This window comes from Alligator sinensis, unplaced genomic scaffold (genome assembly GCF_000455745.1).
Source record: "Alligator sinensis unplaced genomic scaffold, ASM45574v1 scaffold1626_1, whole genome shotgun sequence".
In the NCBI taxonomy this organism is placed as follows: Eukaryota; Metazoa; Chordata; order Crocodylia; family Alligatoridae; genus Alligator; species Alligator sinensis.
Window position 1 is genome coordinate 1,051,910 of NW_005842437.1, and position 14,978 is coordinate 1,066,887.

General features: G+C 47.5%; 1 protein-coding gene across 2 annotated transcripts in view; it reads left to right on the top strand.

The window, feature by feature from the left end:
- Nucleotides 1-4,930, top strand: part of CADM1 (cell adhesion molecule 1) — a 190,367-nt gene extending 185,437 nt beyond the window's left edge. For both annotated transcript variants that reach the window (XM_006030335.3, XM_006030336.3), the window contains 2 exons: nt 3,167-3,298; nt 4,688-4,930. In XM_006030335.3, coding sequence (XP_006030397.1) covers nt 3,167-3,298; nt 4,688-4,806 — 251 coding nt within the window. In that variant the 3' untranslated portion in view covers nt 4,807-4,930. The remainder of the gene's footprint in view (nt 1-3,166; nt 3,299-4,687) is intronic.
- Nucleotides 4,931-14,978: the final 10,048 nt, after the last annotated feature.

Consider the following 14,978-nt stretch of genomic DNA (forward strand, 5'->3'; position numbering starts at 1 on the left):
CCCCCCCCCCCCCCCATGGTGTAAAATTGCCCCTGGGGTAAAGATATGCCAGTTGCCAGTGTTCTTGGCTTACTTAAAGGTAGCCATTTGCTTAATGCAAACAGGCTCTGGCTGAGTGCTTTGCACCTCATGGCAAGGCACGATCAGAGCAGCCTACGGTGTGTTGAGTGGGGCTAAACTCCGCTCTGGATCCTGGTGTCACGGACGTCACTGTGAAAAATGACCATTGCCCCTGGGGTAAAGATATGCCAGTTGCCAGTGTTCTTGGCTTACTTAAAGGTAGCCATTTGCTTAATGCAAACAGGCTCTGGCTGAGTGCTTTGCACCTCATGGCAAGGCACGATCAGAGCAGCCTACGGTGTGTTGAGTGGGGCTAAACTCCGCTCTGGATCCTGGTGTCACGGACGTCACTGTGAAAAATGACCGGGCTGGGCAGCCAGGACCTCAGTGCAGGGCATCGCTCGAGGAGTGATTTGCAGCGTATCTGCTGGAACAGTTGTGCTGTCTGCTGTCAGGAGGCCACCAAAGTGTGCACACAGATTTGGGAGCAGACAGGGCCCGCGTGATAAATGCAGGGAGCGAAACGCCACGTTCGGTGTCCTCATGGGACGTGGCGCAAAGGAGGTGCGCTGGATGCCAAGCCGAGACCAGGTGCCTAGGATGCAAGTGAGAGGCCACCTGGTTAGATGCGGGCAGGTGAGGCACTGTGCAAGCAGCCTGGCGGGGGCAGCTGGCAGCATCCGCGTGCAGGAGAGCTGCCCCTCCTTGCTGAGTGGCGAGTGCAGGTGCACGGTCGGCAGAAGGCGCGTGCCTGCGAAGGCTGACAGCAAACGCTTTCCCCGGGGGAGGCTTTCTCAGCGCGCGTCTCAGCCTCGCGGAGTCCTTCGGAGCCCTCCGGGATCACCAGGACGCACACCGTTTCCTGAACCACTTAACTTGAGCTGCATGTCTCTTCTCCATTGTGCATATCTTGTTTCTCTTTGTCTCCTTCACCCAGCGATGAAAAATCGACTTGAAAGACAATAATTTTCATTGGATCGGAAGCCCTTGGCAGTTCAAGATTAGTTAATTCTCCTGATTGAGAGATCCGTGTTTATGGCTTTCTAACCGAGTCCGATATTGCATTGGTTGCTTTCCTGCTCGGCTTGGTCCTTCGGGGATGCTTTGTCATTATGATGCTACAGATAATTTTGCATTTCATTTTTCCAATCATGAGTTTGTAAAAGACAAGCCGCGTGTGACGCACCTGCCAATGGGAGGCACTGCGCTGCGGGGCCCGAGCCTGAGCGCGTTCAAATCGGCACTTCAGCGTTTCGTGTTTTAGCTCGTGCAGCGACTGCCCCCCCAGCACACGCTCCTGGCGAGCAGGAGAATCCTTTTTGCCACACTTAGTTTAGCTTATTAGATACATTGCTGAAGGGGATTTCATTTTGCACGGCGCCATCTAATTGGCTGCTTGTCATTTTGTCCTTTAATGTGCACCTGCTTTGACCTAATTAAACCTACCCATTCTGCAGTCTGTGTCAATACTGCTGCCTTTGTTCTGCTTCGGTTTCGTTATTTTTTTTAAAAGGTAACGGAAAGAAACGCTGCGAGGATTTTTTTTTTTTTTTTTTAATTTAAACTCTTTTTTTAATTAAAATGCACTTTATGGGGCTCTCAGTCACGAGTTATTTACTTGCATCCTTCCGTACTTAATCTGAGAACAAAATTGGAAATATCGATAGAAAGTGTGAATCCTGGGCTCCTACTTGAAAGCTTTGTATCAGGTTTCGGCTCAAAAGAGCACCATTACCTTTAGCTGTCACGGATCTGTACGCTTGATCGATAAACTTCAAATATTATTATAGGTGGAGGCTTCAGAGATTTGCTCTGTTCTTTGGAGAGAGACGGAGATAAATCTTTCTTAAAAATTGACTTGAATTTGCACTCTCAGTCTTCCTGGTGAAATGCATTTCTCTTAGGTGTCCGGGCAACAGCATGCAGGACAGATTTATAGGCCACGTGCTTCTTGTAGTGAAAGATTTAAATGGTAAATCCTTCACATATGACTTCACAAATCATGTAAAGTTAAAAGATTTTTACCGTTTCTGTTGCTGCTGTGCTTAAATCGTAAGGTACGGCCAGTAAATCATTTTAATGGAGGTGTCGCGCTTGACTCAATAAAAAAAAGAGAGAGACAATGGTTTAGCTTCCATTCCAAAATGTTAATGTATTAATCAACGGGAGAATAATTGTTTTTTACTACATTATAAATCTCCGTTGCCATTAGAATTGCAGCGAGGGTTGATGTAGCTGCGTTCTTAAATTAAAATTGTTTACACTGCTATACATTCATTTTACATGGCCGTAGCTCATTCTGGGTTCATTTTGGAGCTGTTCCCCAGCCAGATAAGTCATTCCTCTCCAGGATGACGGCATCCTGAGGGAGCGATGCTTATAAAGGAAAAATAATTGCATGGCGAGGTGTTAAATAAATAAAATAAAGCAGTTGGAAGCAATGTACAATTATGACTTGCTATCTGTATTTGAAGAGGGTTTTATGGTTTGGATTAAGAGTTTTGCCACTTGATACATCGCAGAGGGTACTGAGCAGAAAAAAAGTTGGGTTTAATCTTGCATGCAATCTTGGTTTTCTTTGGAGGTGACAACATCAAGGGAATCAATTCTCTGCCACGCAGGTGCTTACTCTGGGGGGGAGGGTTGGACCCCCGTGGTATCTCGGTACCTCCGGGACTTAAAAGTCCTCCCGTCATTGCATCGCTCCCTTTGCTGGGCGCGGGGAATGGAAACGGGGGGCCAAAGCGTGGGCAGGTCTTTGAAAAATCATGCACTCTGTGGCTCCCTTCCTCCTCTTCTCCCACTCCTAGCTTGTGCCGCACCAAGCTAGCAGTGCTGCCGCTGCCGCTGCCGCTGCCTCTGCTGCTGCTGCTAATGGAAAATCCCTTGCCAACCGATCAGCCGGCTCGGTCAGCCTTGGCTGGGCCTGCCTGCTTCTTTGCCTGATCTGATCTGTTCTCTCTGGCTAGTTCCACGCCATACCCCCACCTCCTGCCTCCCAAAGTGCAAGGGCTGGCTTTTCCAGCCGCGGAGACAGCTGCAGCCCCGAACTTCCGATGAGCCCCTAATAAGTCCCACATTCCTATTCCTCTTCTGATCTCGGCAGATTCTCGAGCAGGTGAGGAAGGGTCGATAAGGACCGTGGACCACGCAGTGATCGGCGGAGTCGTCGCCGTGGTGGTGTTCGCAATGCTCTGCCTGCTCATCATATTAGGGCGATACTTTGCGAGACATAAAGGTAAGCCGAGGACAGGCACGGACGCTGGAAGGAAGCTGCATGCGTGCGCTTCACGGTGCTCGGCGGTGGTAGCCCTCCATCCCATGTCATCCGCTGGCAACGCGGGACGCTGAGCTTTGTCGCTCTTGGCGGGAGAAGGAAAACGGGCCTCACGGAGGAAAAGGCAGGAGGACTTTGATAGTGAGAGCAATTTTTGGTCCATCACAGACATGGAGATGGAGGCTTGTTAGGTGAGGTCTGCAGCTGGTGTGGACCAGCGTAGCATCTAGCCCATTAAATTAACTCTGTGCCAGGATGTAACGAGGGACAAGGAAGGGTTTTGCTATTAAACTGACCCTGAACATCAATCAGCTCTTCAAGCAGTCTCTGCTTGTTCCCACTCATGGGATGCACTTCGAGGAGTAATCTTCATGGTAGCCCACACTTGACTTTTGAGCATAAGAGATGGCAAGACATAATGTCAGGGTAGGATGTGGCCAAAACTCAGCTTTTCTCTGAAGCTTATGACCCAGGTCTAACGTTGTTCATTATAAAGTGGGTTTAAGCCACCTGGCAGTCAGCATTGACCAGTCTGTGCGAGGGATGGTTTAATAGCGAAGGAAACCTAAGGCTGAACAGGCCACGTGGGAAGTGTCAGGAAAATCTGGCACTAGGCTGGAGGGGGTGAAGGAGACGAGGGTCCTGAGCAGTAAAGAGGATGGGAGAGAATTGAGGAGGAAGGCAAGACAAGGGCATGACATGGACAGCAGGGGAAAGGAGAAATTAGACTAAAATATATCAAGAACATAGAGCGCAAGAGTGGGCCTCATCAAGGGAAGGGCATGAAATGCTTGGCATGGCACTGGGCTGTATTTGCACTCGCATTTGGACCCTGGCGGGTTTTAAATGGCACGAAGTAACATAAACGGGTCTTTCCCCTCTCGCGGGTCGGAGTTGGAGGGGGAATGGGTGAGGTGCTGCTGGTGCCCCTTGCAGAGACGTGCTCAGCACTGCAGGCTCCCGTTGCTCAGCCCTGCCGCTTTCCCCTTCAATGCTATAGCACGGTTTTAAAAAGAAAGTCTCCGTGGCGCTGGTCCTGAGGCCCTTCTTAACCGGCTGCCAGGTCTGCTTGCTTGTTTGGCTTTTACCCAGGCGCCGGGTTATGATGCTCTGAGCAGGAGCCCCGTAGCCTCCACAGAGATGCTGGAGCGATGGTCCCCACTGGAAGGGCTGGGGGCTGGGCAAGGAAGCGCTGACGAGTCTCGGCTCCCGGGGCACGGCGCGCTGTTTAATCCTGAATCCCTCTCCCAATGGCTTTTCTTCCCCTTTCCTGTAGCTCGTCTGCGGTGTAGCCGTTCGCACCGAGCCCACCCGTGAGTCACCAGAACTACCTTACTGCTTTCTTTTCAGGTACATACTTCACTCATGAAGCCAAAGGAGCAGACGATGCAGCCGACGCAGACACAGCGATAATCAATGCAGAAGGAGGACAGAACAACTCCGAAGAAAAGAAAGAGTACTTCATCTAGATCAGCCTTGGTTCCAATGAGGTGTCCAACCGTGGACAGTTACTGGCCCAATTTAGATGATAAAGAGACAGTGATGTTGAAAGTTGCGACCAGCTTGTGTCTTTTTCTTTTTCCTTTTTCTTTTTTAAACGAATGGGTGGAGAGATGCGAGACTACGAGGGTCCGGGATTTGCTGTGTAAAAATGTTCTTTGTAAAGTACACTCTGCTGTTCGACACCTCAGCTTGTTTGGGTTTTATTTTTTGGCCAAGTCCAGCTTGGATTTAGTTTAGTTAAGTCATTTGCAGAAAATTCTGTGCCTTGTTTTTTTTGTTCGTTTGGGTTTTGGTTTTCTGGGAGGGGGAGCGGGGGGTCGGGGGGGACGGGGTCTGTGTGTGTGTTCGTTTCTTCTTTTTTTTCCCCCTTCCTATTCTCTTTTTGGAATTGCCTGCTGGGACCCCTTGGAATAGGTTTATTTTTTCAAGTCTTTATTTTTTTTCCCCCCCCTTTTCTTTTCTTCCCCCTTTTGTTTGATCTCTGCTCTTTTTTCCGTTCAGATCTCGATCTCATCAGAGGAGAACCAGCACACTTTAGATTTCATCGTTTGCAATTCATTGTATCCATAACCCATTCTTCTCTGTTGTCGTAAAGGTTTGGATGAGCAAGCGCTGGGGACGGTTTGTGGCTGCCCATGTTTCAAATGCTTTATGTGGTGGAGACTAGAAAATAGGCTGTGACTCAGAAAATGTACTCCGGTAGCTGTGGAGAGACATTACTGCACAGGGTTATCTGCAAGTGAGGCATGTCACTACGTGATTGAATCTGTCTTTAATTCTGTGTCTGTAGACTGCTCTCGGTGTAGGGATCCTCGCGCTGTCTGGACAGGTTCGGGGCGTGAAGGGATCCTTTTCCTTGTTGCCCTGAACAAACCTGACAGATGAGGGCTGTTCCTTTTATGCAAGCGGACAAATTTGAGTGGCCACAGGAGGGAAAGAGGGGGTGAGGTATTTCGGCTCTGATTATTTCTCTTCCAAACAATCCTGTCAAGCGTCCCCAGTCGGCTTTACTTCTCCTTAATTTGTTGGAAAAAGAGGGACAAAAAAAACAAAAAAAAAGTCTTCGCGGTGTGCAAAGGGCTGTAAACGAGCAGTTTTTATTTTCTTCTTCCTCCTCGCCTTTGTGCTTGGTTAGGGAAGGCGGCTGGATGCGGTCTGCATGCGCTCGGTATTGCAGAGCTTTGTCCTGCTGCGAGATCCAACGAGAGGCTGTGTGAAACTTTCATTCCTTCAGATTTGGACTCGACAAAGGCAGGAGGGACAAAAGAAGGGCCGGGATTGTTTTCATGCTGGCCTGCCCTGCCCTGCGTCTCCGTTCGGCAAAGGTCAGAGGAGAGGTGCAAAGAACAGTATGTGGGCTCTTTCACTTACTTAATCAAAACTCAAATGCTGAATGGGGGTTTTTTTTTTTATCTCTTTACCTTTCATACCCTAGCCTTGGCCTCGTTCCTCAGCCTCAAGAGCCATCTGCCAACAAATTACTGATCCTTGCATGATGGCAATCGTGGTGCACAGCTACTAAAAATAAGTTACCTTGAAAATGTTTTAGGTTCGAAGCCCTGGGAGACGTTGGAAAAATAAAACGGATTTATTTATTTTTTCTTCCTCCTGGCAGGGGAAATGTAGGAATTTGCATTCGAGATTGCAAGGGAAATTGGGTAGAAACCAGGAGGTGAGGAAAGTCTTTTGAGTTTCGGAGCGGGGATGGAGCTGCAGACAGGCCCTGATAAGAAGCTGGCATTAAAGCAGGCGGTACGGAGGGGAGGCCGTTGACTGAGTCATCTTGGATTTTAAGAGATGCTAATTTTTTTTTTTTGCGCTTTACATAGAAATTTGACACTGATTGATTTAAGGGGGAAAAATTGCGCCTAAGTGTCAGCAATTGGGGGATTTTTAGGAAGCATTTTTTTTTTAAGCTGTGTGAATTTTCCTTTTTAATTTTTGGCAGAGCTTTTCATAGGCCAGCATGAAAAAGGCAAAAAAAAAACCCACAAAAAACAAAAAAAAGAGCCCTCTTAAGCAGTATTCTGTCTTTTCCCCTCCTTCAAAAACCCTTTAGAAAAAAGGGAGAGTCACAAAAAAGGACCGTTTTTCAAGAAAATGTTGTCAAGTACAGCTCTTTTCTGAGCCTTACATCCAAGGATGAGAAGCAGTTAGCTTGTCATGGAAAGGTTTTTTGGGGGGCTTTTTACACGCGGATCACAGAATTGGCATACTGTTTTTGAACAGCCCATCTTTCTGTTTTGAAAGTGTACAGTAGTGCAGTGTTACCGATGTAACTTTGACTTAAAATGTTGACATGTCTCAGGTTCATGTGTTTTGATTGGTGTTTTCCGTCTCAGGTAGATTGCAAAATTTTGGCCCCACACATTGGACAAGAACAAAACAAAACGAAACCCAGGAAATTACGGATTTTAGTTGTATATTGGTTTATGTATTTTTTCCTTCAGTATACAGTGCACTGTTTGAAATGTATTGTTGAGTATTACTTTGTACAGGTTTAGATCATAAGGGTTCTTTTTTTAAGAGTGAAGAAAGAACAAACTTGTTTTTAAAGGAATAGTAAAAAAATGAAGGACGTGTCACTGATGCCAAATAAGCTTGTTCTTGACTCACACACCATTTTTATTTTTTCCCCTTAGGCCAGTTCTGTTTTTAAGGTGTCCATGGACGATGTTACAGTGTAAGAAAATACATATCCATATGTTCCCATTCACATTTTGTATTGGTTCATGTATACCATTTTTACAAAGAAAAAGAAGTACTATAAAATATCTGTCTTCTTAATAAAAAAGATTAATGTTACAAAACTATTCTTCAATCTCATTCTGCACTCTTTACCTTCTGCAGTCTGGGGGATTCAGGGCAGGGATGTCTGCACTCGGCTTATGTCGTGTAAAACTCCAGCGCAAAGAAACCGGTGTGCTTCCCTCCAAGACGTGATGCTATGGGCCACAAAATTTGAGGGTTTCATTTGCCACCTCCTCTTCCCGTGTCCCGATTGACTTGGACAGTCACCAAAGTCCAAGTCTGCTGTCCCTTGGCCAGGATAGAGGTGCGTGGGAGAAAGGCTGGCTGCTTGGGAATAGTTTGAGTATTTTACGTATAGTCACTTGTAACCTTCCTAATGAAAAGCATGTCACTAACGAGCCAGTTGTAACCGTAGTCCTCACCGTTTCCTTGTCCTCGAGTGCTTCATTCCTTGCATGGCACATAGCGTGGTATGACTTGGCCCCTCTTTCTGTTTCCAACCCCATGTCTTGCAAAGCCAGGTAGGTACCTTTTTGCTCTAGATCTGCGAGTAGGAGATGCCATCTGATTCTCCAGCTTTAAAAATTCTTGCGTCTGTCGCCAAAGCCTGCTTGAGTGTTTTGAAGAACCCAGAAAATCACTCTCACTTCTGGCTGTGCAGAATAATGCCGGCTGCTCTCAGAAGAAGGGAAGTATTTTTAAAGGTCCTTCCACTCTAAATTATTTCTGAACATGTGCTCTCAACTTAGCTTTTTAAAAAGCTCCCCTGAAACCTCCAGCTGTGCTTTCCCTTCTTTGGCACGAGGGGAAAAAGAGGACGGTTTCCTTGGGGTGGGGGATTTGTTAGTCTTCACTCTTGTTTTGGCTGATGAATTTTCCCGGGTCGTTGCTTAGAGCCCCGGGGTGACTTGTAGTCACTAATTGATGCCATCTTTCAGTGTCTTCTGCAAGTCTGAAAAGGAAACCTTGCTCTGTTCCTTCCTCGGAGAAATATTTCTCCGATGCTGTCTTCCTGAAGGCTGAAGCCATGACGTCGCCCTTCCCACTTTCCAAAAGTGCCGCGTGCCTTTTCTTGCCGTTGTAAATGACCCGAAGGGGAGCAGCCGTGCGGCCTCTCCACGGCAGTGGCACGTTCCTTTTCCAGACAGCTGGCATTGCATCTTGAGAAACCTAGGAGGCAAATTTTCCAAAGCCAAAAGAGAGGGGGGAGACCCCTGCAACGCTTTGAGTGGGACTTTTTAAACGCACATAAGTGACAAGCGTGGTGTGGATGCTCGAGAGAAGGTGGCACTTTATTAAATGCATGAAGGGTGGAGGAGCATTTGCAGACTTGATTAGTCCACTGCGGTTTAGTAACATGGATTTTGGCAAAAAGCCTGGAGGTTTTGGGGTGTTTTTAATGTGTTTTGATGTTTTTAACTTTTAAAAGTATTTAAATCCACTAGACAGTTGCTGAATACAGTCCCAGGGTGGATTACAGTGCACCTGATCAAACAGAGGACTGATGGGTTTGTGCTGTCCAGTGTGTAGAGCAAAAAGGATTGATCCAGATGAAAAATAGTTGGCACAGTAATTTTTGCAGTCGCGATTTGCCCCTCTGAAATCCCTATTGTAACTCCATTTTGGCTATCCCGGTCCCTCACTTCCTCCCCACGGTGGTTGTAGCACATTGCCGTGCACTGTAAAAAAGATGGCGTTCCACACGGGAGGTAGCTGCATTTCATCAGTGTGCATGAAGTGATCTTGGTAGACAGGCAAGATCCTTTGGGATAGAAAATTACTATAAATGTAGCTGGTTATGTTGTAAAGAAATCCTTCTGGATACGAGTGAAATTAAATTTTAATCCTGTATTAGTTAAGGAATCTTGGATTCCAGAGCCTAAGGAAACTAATGAAATGTTCTTGAAAACTTTGCTGTCATACTCCTTCTGGCTGTGACTTTTTTTTTCCCCTCCCCAGATCTTGCAAGCTCAGCAGAGTAGGATGGGGTCAGTACTTGGATAGGTGACCTGCAAATCAAACTCCAATGCTGGAGGAAGTGCAGATGGCAATTCACTTGGTGGCTTGCTTTATTAAAAGGTGCTTACCTGTGAGTTCATGCTGAACACTCAATGCCTCAGGGACTTTTAACTGCAGTTTGTCGTCTTTCGGATGACACTTCAACTTTGAGACTGAGAAGCCAGGTAGCGTTTCCAAGCCGCTGTTCTGCAGGAGAGTTAGCTGGAGGTTTGCTAAATGTTCTTGACCGCCGTTGGTTTCTGGTAGCGCTCATCCTGTTGTTTGACCCTTGCAAGTGGCAAGCACAGCCCCTGCCCCATGGGGTGCATCATCTCGATGATAGAAGGAGCACACGGAAGATGAGAGGAAAGAGTACGAGGAATTGGTGTCCGAGGTGATCCCAGCAGGTTTGAAGTACTGCAACATGGGGACTTGCAGGGGCTTAAATATACAGACTCTTCCCCAAGCACGCAACATCAGAGCCATAATTGGAGATTTTGTTGGTTGTGCTAAGCCCAAAGTGGCATGTGGGTCTTGACTGACTGTGAGGGTTGGGATCTGAGCAATCACCTTGGGAAGCTCGTTGTGCACACTGGAGCCAGCAGAGAAGGCAGCGGGGGGATCCTGCAGTGGCCTAGGAGACGGGCATCAAGGCATGACAGAGAGATGCTGAAACCGTGCCAGTAATAGACTGCATAGGGGGAGGTGGGAGGAAGGTTTCAGCGCCTTGGAAAGGAGGAAAAGAAATCTGGAGATCAAGTAGGGGTTTCGGGAGAGAGCGACCTGGTTAGATCAGTCGAGGAAGCTCTTGGTGGCAGCATTTCCAGGAGACACGCTGGGTCTTGGGAATGGTTTGGAGAAATTCATGGGAGACCAAGGGTCCAAATGTGTGTTCTGGTAATTGGAGGTCTTGGAAAAGTTTTGGAGGCAGCAGTTTGAATGTGAGAGGCAGAGGAGGAGGAGGTCTGCTCCCAAGGCCCAGGAAGAATGGGGGTGACAGAGAAACTGGTGGGGAGGCAGAATTAGCAAGGGAGGCACTAAAGTCTCTAACCTTGAGTTAACATCAAGCCATCCTGAAGGTGTTGGGAGTAAACCGGGATGCAGAAGTGGGGGAGAGGAAACCCCATGGATGGACAGAGGGCAGACTCGTATCGCTGCCTGCGTAAATGGGATCACTAAAGCAGAGATCAAACTTGAGGGCTTTATTTTCTGGTCTTTTTGCTGCAAACTCAAAAAAATAAATAAATAAATAAAAAGGTCTGTTTAGTGGAAACTGCCACTGTGGTTGTAAGTCCTTGAAACCAATTTGGGCTTGTTACCAAGTGATGACAGCCCTGTTTCTTGAGTAAAAAATAGGTTTTCTGATGATAACTTGAACTTTCAGTGACTTGAAAATATGCATCCAGCTGCAAAAGTGCATCAGCGTGACGCTCGGGAGGGAGAAGAGCAGGGAACGTGGACACTTGCGTGTGAATTGGTGACACGAGCCATTTGCAGTGAGCAGAGCTGGGCAATTAACTCGGTGTCCTAGTCGAATTCCAGCACAGCCCACCTAAATCCTCCATACCGTTCCCGCTGGATCGGCTGTCTTCATGCTCTCCTTGTAACGGTTGCATTTAGTTAATGGGTGAGTGATAGCCCCAGATTCAGAGCAATATATTGAGCACTAGGTCGCATTAATAGTTGTTTTCCTTCCCCATTTCTAGACTCTGAACGTCTAATAGTCTCTATGCTCACAACACATCTGGAAAGTGCTGTGGTCCCCTATTGTACAGAGGAAGACGCAAGGCCCGGAGGGTCTATGACTTGGCCAAAGTAGCATAGATCTGGACCTCAGACCCAGTCTCAGTTACTTGGCTGGTGCCTTACCCCTAAGATCATACTTTCCCCCTCCAACTCCACTTCAAATGCCCTCCCAGCTCCAGAAGCAAACTGGTGCCATGCTACAAGAGCCACTCAGGCGTACTTAGTACTTAACATGGCAGGAGCGGGGCTTCAACCACTGCTTCGACTCCTGATGAGCCCACGTCCTTAAGACTTCCAAACCTTCACGGGACAAATTGACAAAATTATACGTATTCCTTAAGAATTGCAGGGTCCGACAAAGTGAATGAGGAGTGCAATCAATAGGAGATGGGCAGTAATGACTGAAACAAACACCTGAAGCCGCCGGGGAAGGGTTGGCAGTAAATGGCTACGCAGAGGCGACATCACATCTATACCAGCTCTCGAGACTTATACAATTATTTCAATCATGACCGGGAATTACTCCGACAGCCTGCGGTTTTACAAGCACTTAGCCATGAAAAGAAAATGCGCCCAGTCTCACAGGCCTAATCCTTAAAGCCAGACAGAACCGGGGCTGAGGAAAACAAGAGCTAGCCTGGGAAAATCAAAGCCTGCTACTCCTTTCTGGGGCTCTGCGGCTTCTTAACATGCACGGCTCTCCGTTCGCTCATATTCCCAACATGATAGCCTTAAATCTTCCTTAAGTGATATCTTCTCAGGTTAATTAATCTCCAGGCTTAAACTTGCTGTGAGCAGCAGGAAGTCCATCCTGAAGTCAGCAATGTTACGATTGCATCTTCTAATACTGTTTATCCTGCATTAGTGTTTACTTAAGGAGAAAATTGATCTGTAATTGATATTTCAATCTTCCAGAGCTGGTGTTGGGAGACTCTAGTGCAAGCCTTTAATAGGAGACAAATATTTAAATCCCGTAATGGTAGGTGGATGATGACATGCGCGGCATCCCACGCCTTGCAGCTGCCCCACATTCAGCTCTGATTTGGGGGGGGGGTTTCCAGGGGGGCTGAGTTTGCCCTTTCCAAACCTGCAGCGCAGACCGCGAATATGTAAAGCCTGTTTGCCCAGAGACACCAGACTTGATTAAAAAGTACTGCCGTGAAAGGGGACTTTTCATCGCTAATCAGTCTCCGTTGAGCCAGTGACGAAATCAATGTTCATCTCTCCCTCGACGTTTCCCTTCGCCACCTCTCCTGAAATCAGGTTAGGAGGCAGCTGCTGTATTTAAATTAGAAGCATGAATCTTTTATGGTTTGGACAAAGATTGGGAGGGGAAACAATTGCCGTCTGTTGAATAGATACTACGGAGATGAGCAGCACAGAAATGCCCATAAATAAATAAATTGAAATATTACTGGAGTTGGTTGCTCTGTTTGTTTGCATTGCTCTGCCAAAGCCTGTTGCCACTGCTATCAGGGGTCTGGTATTCACAGCTGCTCTTGATGGCTTGCTTGTTGAATGCAATTCTTTGGAAAATAAAGCAAGGGGGAGCTTTATTAGCAGAACTACTGCTGCCACGTGGAAAACTTCGGAGGAAAGCAGAAGGAAGTGAATATTGTTCCTTCTTGCTTATGAAGGAGACATGCAGCCTGCATTTTTAATGTCAAAATCTAGAACTCTTGGTTCAGAAATGATACCTTTTATTAGGCCAACTAGCTGGTCTAATAACAGGTATCATTTCTGAACCAAGAGCTCTAGATTTCATTTTTGCATTTCTTTTTTGTCTCAGACCAACACGGCTCCCAAATACATCCCTGCCTGCGTTTTTATGCATGTTTGAGGTGTTACAAGCTGTTTAAGAAGCGGTTTTTAAACGTGCATGCGATATAATTGCAGACTAGCCTTGGCTCTGCTGCTTTTGGCCGTTTCAAGCCACGGTCTCCTCTTCTGATATCATGGCTGTATTAGTCCCAGCATGATGGTGTCATAAGCAAAGCTATGATGGGGGAAAGTCCAGTCATGGTGTATCTGGCCCTCGCTCCCAAAGCACCCGGGCACTTTTTAGCCAGTGGCGTTTAAATAAGATTGTGGTGGAAGAGCTCACCGAGAGCAGGTGAGGGAAGGATGCGCCGATCTTGTTTTCACTGCAAACAGCATAAGGAGTGAAAAAAAAATATATCGAGGCCAGGGAAAGGTAGAAAATCGACGCTGTTCGAGTTACCACCAAACACAGTGAGTTTAAATATCTGCCCACGGTATCTGAGGGAACTCCCGTGGGCAAGCTGCAGTTTGCAAACCACGGGAGCTGCATTTAGTTTGCTGTCCTTCGTGTCTGGGCCACGCCGCTACTTGGCAGAAACTCGCGCTGTGTTTTGTTACGAGTCCAGCTGCTCAGATCTACCTCGTGCATACACCACTGCACAACCTTTGGCCCTCTCATCGCCGTACTGCCCCCCGTTCCCCACAGGGCAACCGTATTCTGTCCAAGCGGTTGCAAAAAAATAAACCAAATATAACATGGTGAGCTATCGATGCGTCACGACCGGCATGTTATTGTGCAGGCATGTCAAGTGATGGTACCTTTATTTGCTTTTTTTTTCTCCAGCAACATCTTGTGCTAGAGGAGGCACAATAGGGCAAACCCTCTGAAAAACTTCTTCCTTCCAGCTGCAGCGTGCGGTGCCAGGACCACCCTTCCCTTCTGTTTCAATCCCAGGCTTCTCCTGAGCAGACAGTGTGCAGGTGCGCCGCGCTGCAAGGTGAGGAAGCCAATGCAATAACTCACAACGCTACCTGGTGCCTTGAATCTCTCTGGTTTCTTTGCAGCTTTGGTGTCTGGAGCCGTGTCCTGAGCTGGCTGATTCAGATGTCTGGCGGGGTGGGGAAAGGCAGCTGCCCCCTGCTTGTCGCGGGCTGGGGTCAGGAGTGCCCGGTGCTTTGGGCCCTCTATCGGTATGTGCACCTCCTTCCTATTGCAGCGCATGGGGGCCTCGTGAATGCGCCGCCTGATCTTTGACCCTTCTCGTTGTGCCATGCAGCACTTCAAGCTGGTGCGTACACTGGGGTGGGGAGAGTCTCACTTTGTTCATAATTTGATGTGTTGCTTTTCCCAAGACCATGGCACGCCGCCCCGCCAGAGTCTGTATTCTCCCCTGAAAGCTCTGAGCTATGATTAATGCTGCGGCCTTTCTTTAAACACAATCATCCCGCCGCTTCTAAGCTGCAGTAATTTTCAATAATTTGGAGTGCTCAAAAGCGAGCTAGTCGATGGTTTACAAAAGAGCGGCTCGCAAGAGCCCGGGGAGGCTGCGGCTGGAGGAGAGAGAGGACGGAGCCCTGTCTGGGTTTAGCGCTTCTCCCTTTCCCGAGTTCCCCGGCTAAAAGTTTGATTGAACATTAATAGCCTATTAAGAATCCAGTTGTGAACATTGCTCAGTGAAAATGCTGCCAGCCCTGGCTTTTGTGAGAACAAATAAGCTGCGTGTTGGCGAGTTCATGATTTATTTATGGACATGTGTGGTTCATTCATACCATTCCCCAAATCGGAGCTTTTCTCATTATTTTTGCCTTTGCCAACTTTGCTGTGCTGTGAAGGCAGTGCAGTTGCTTTGCTCTCGGGCTGTTTACCTTCTGTGAATGCCGA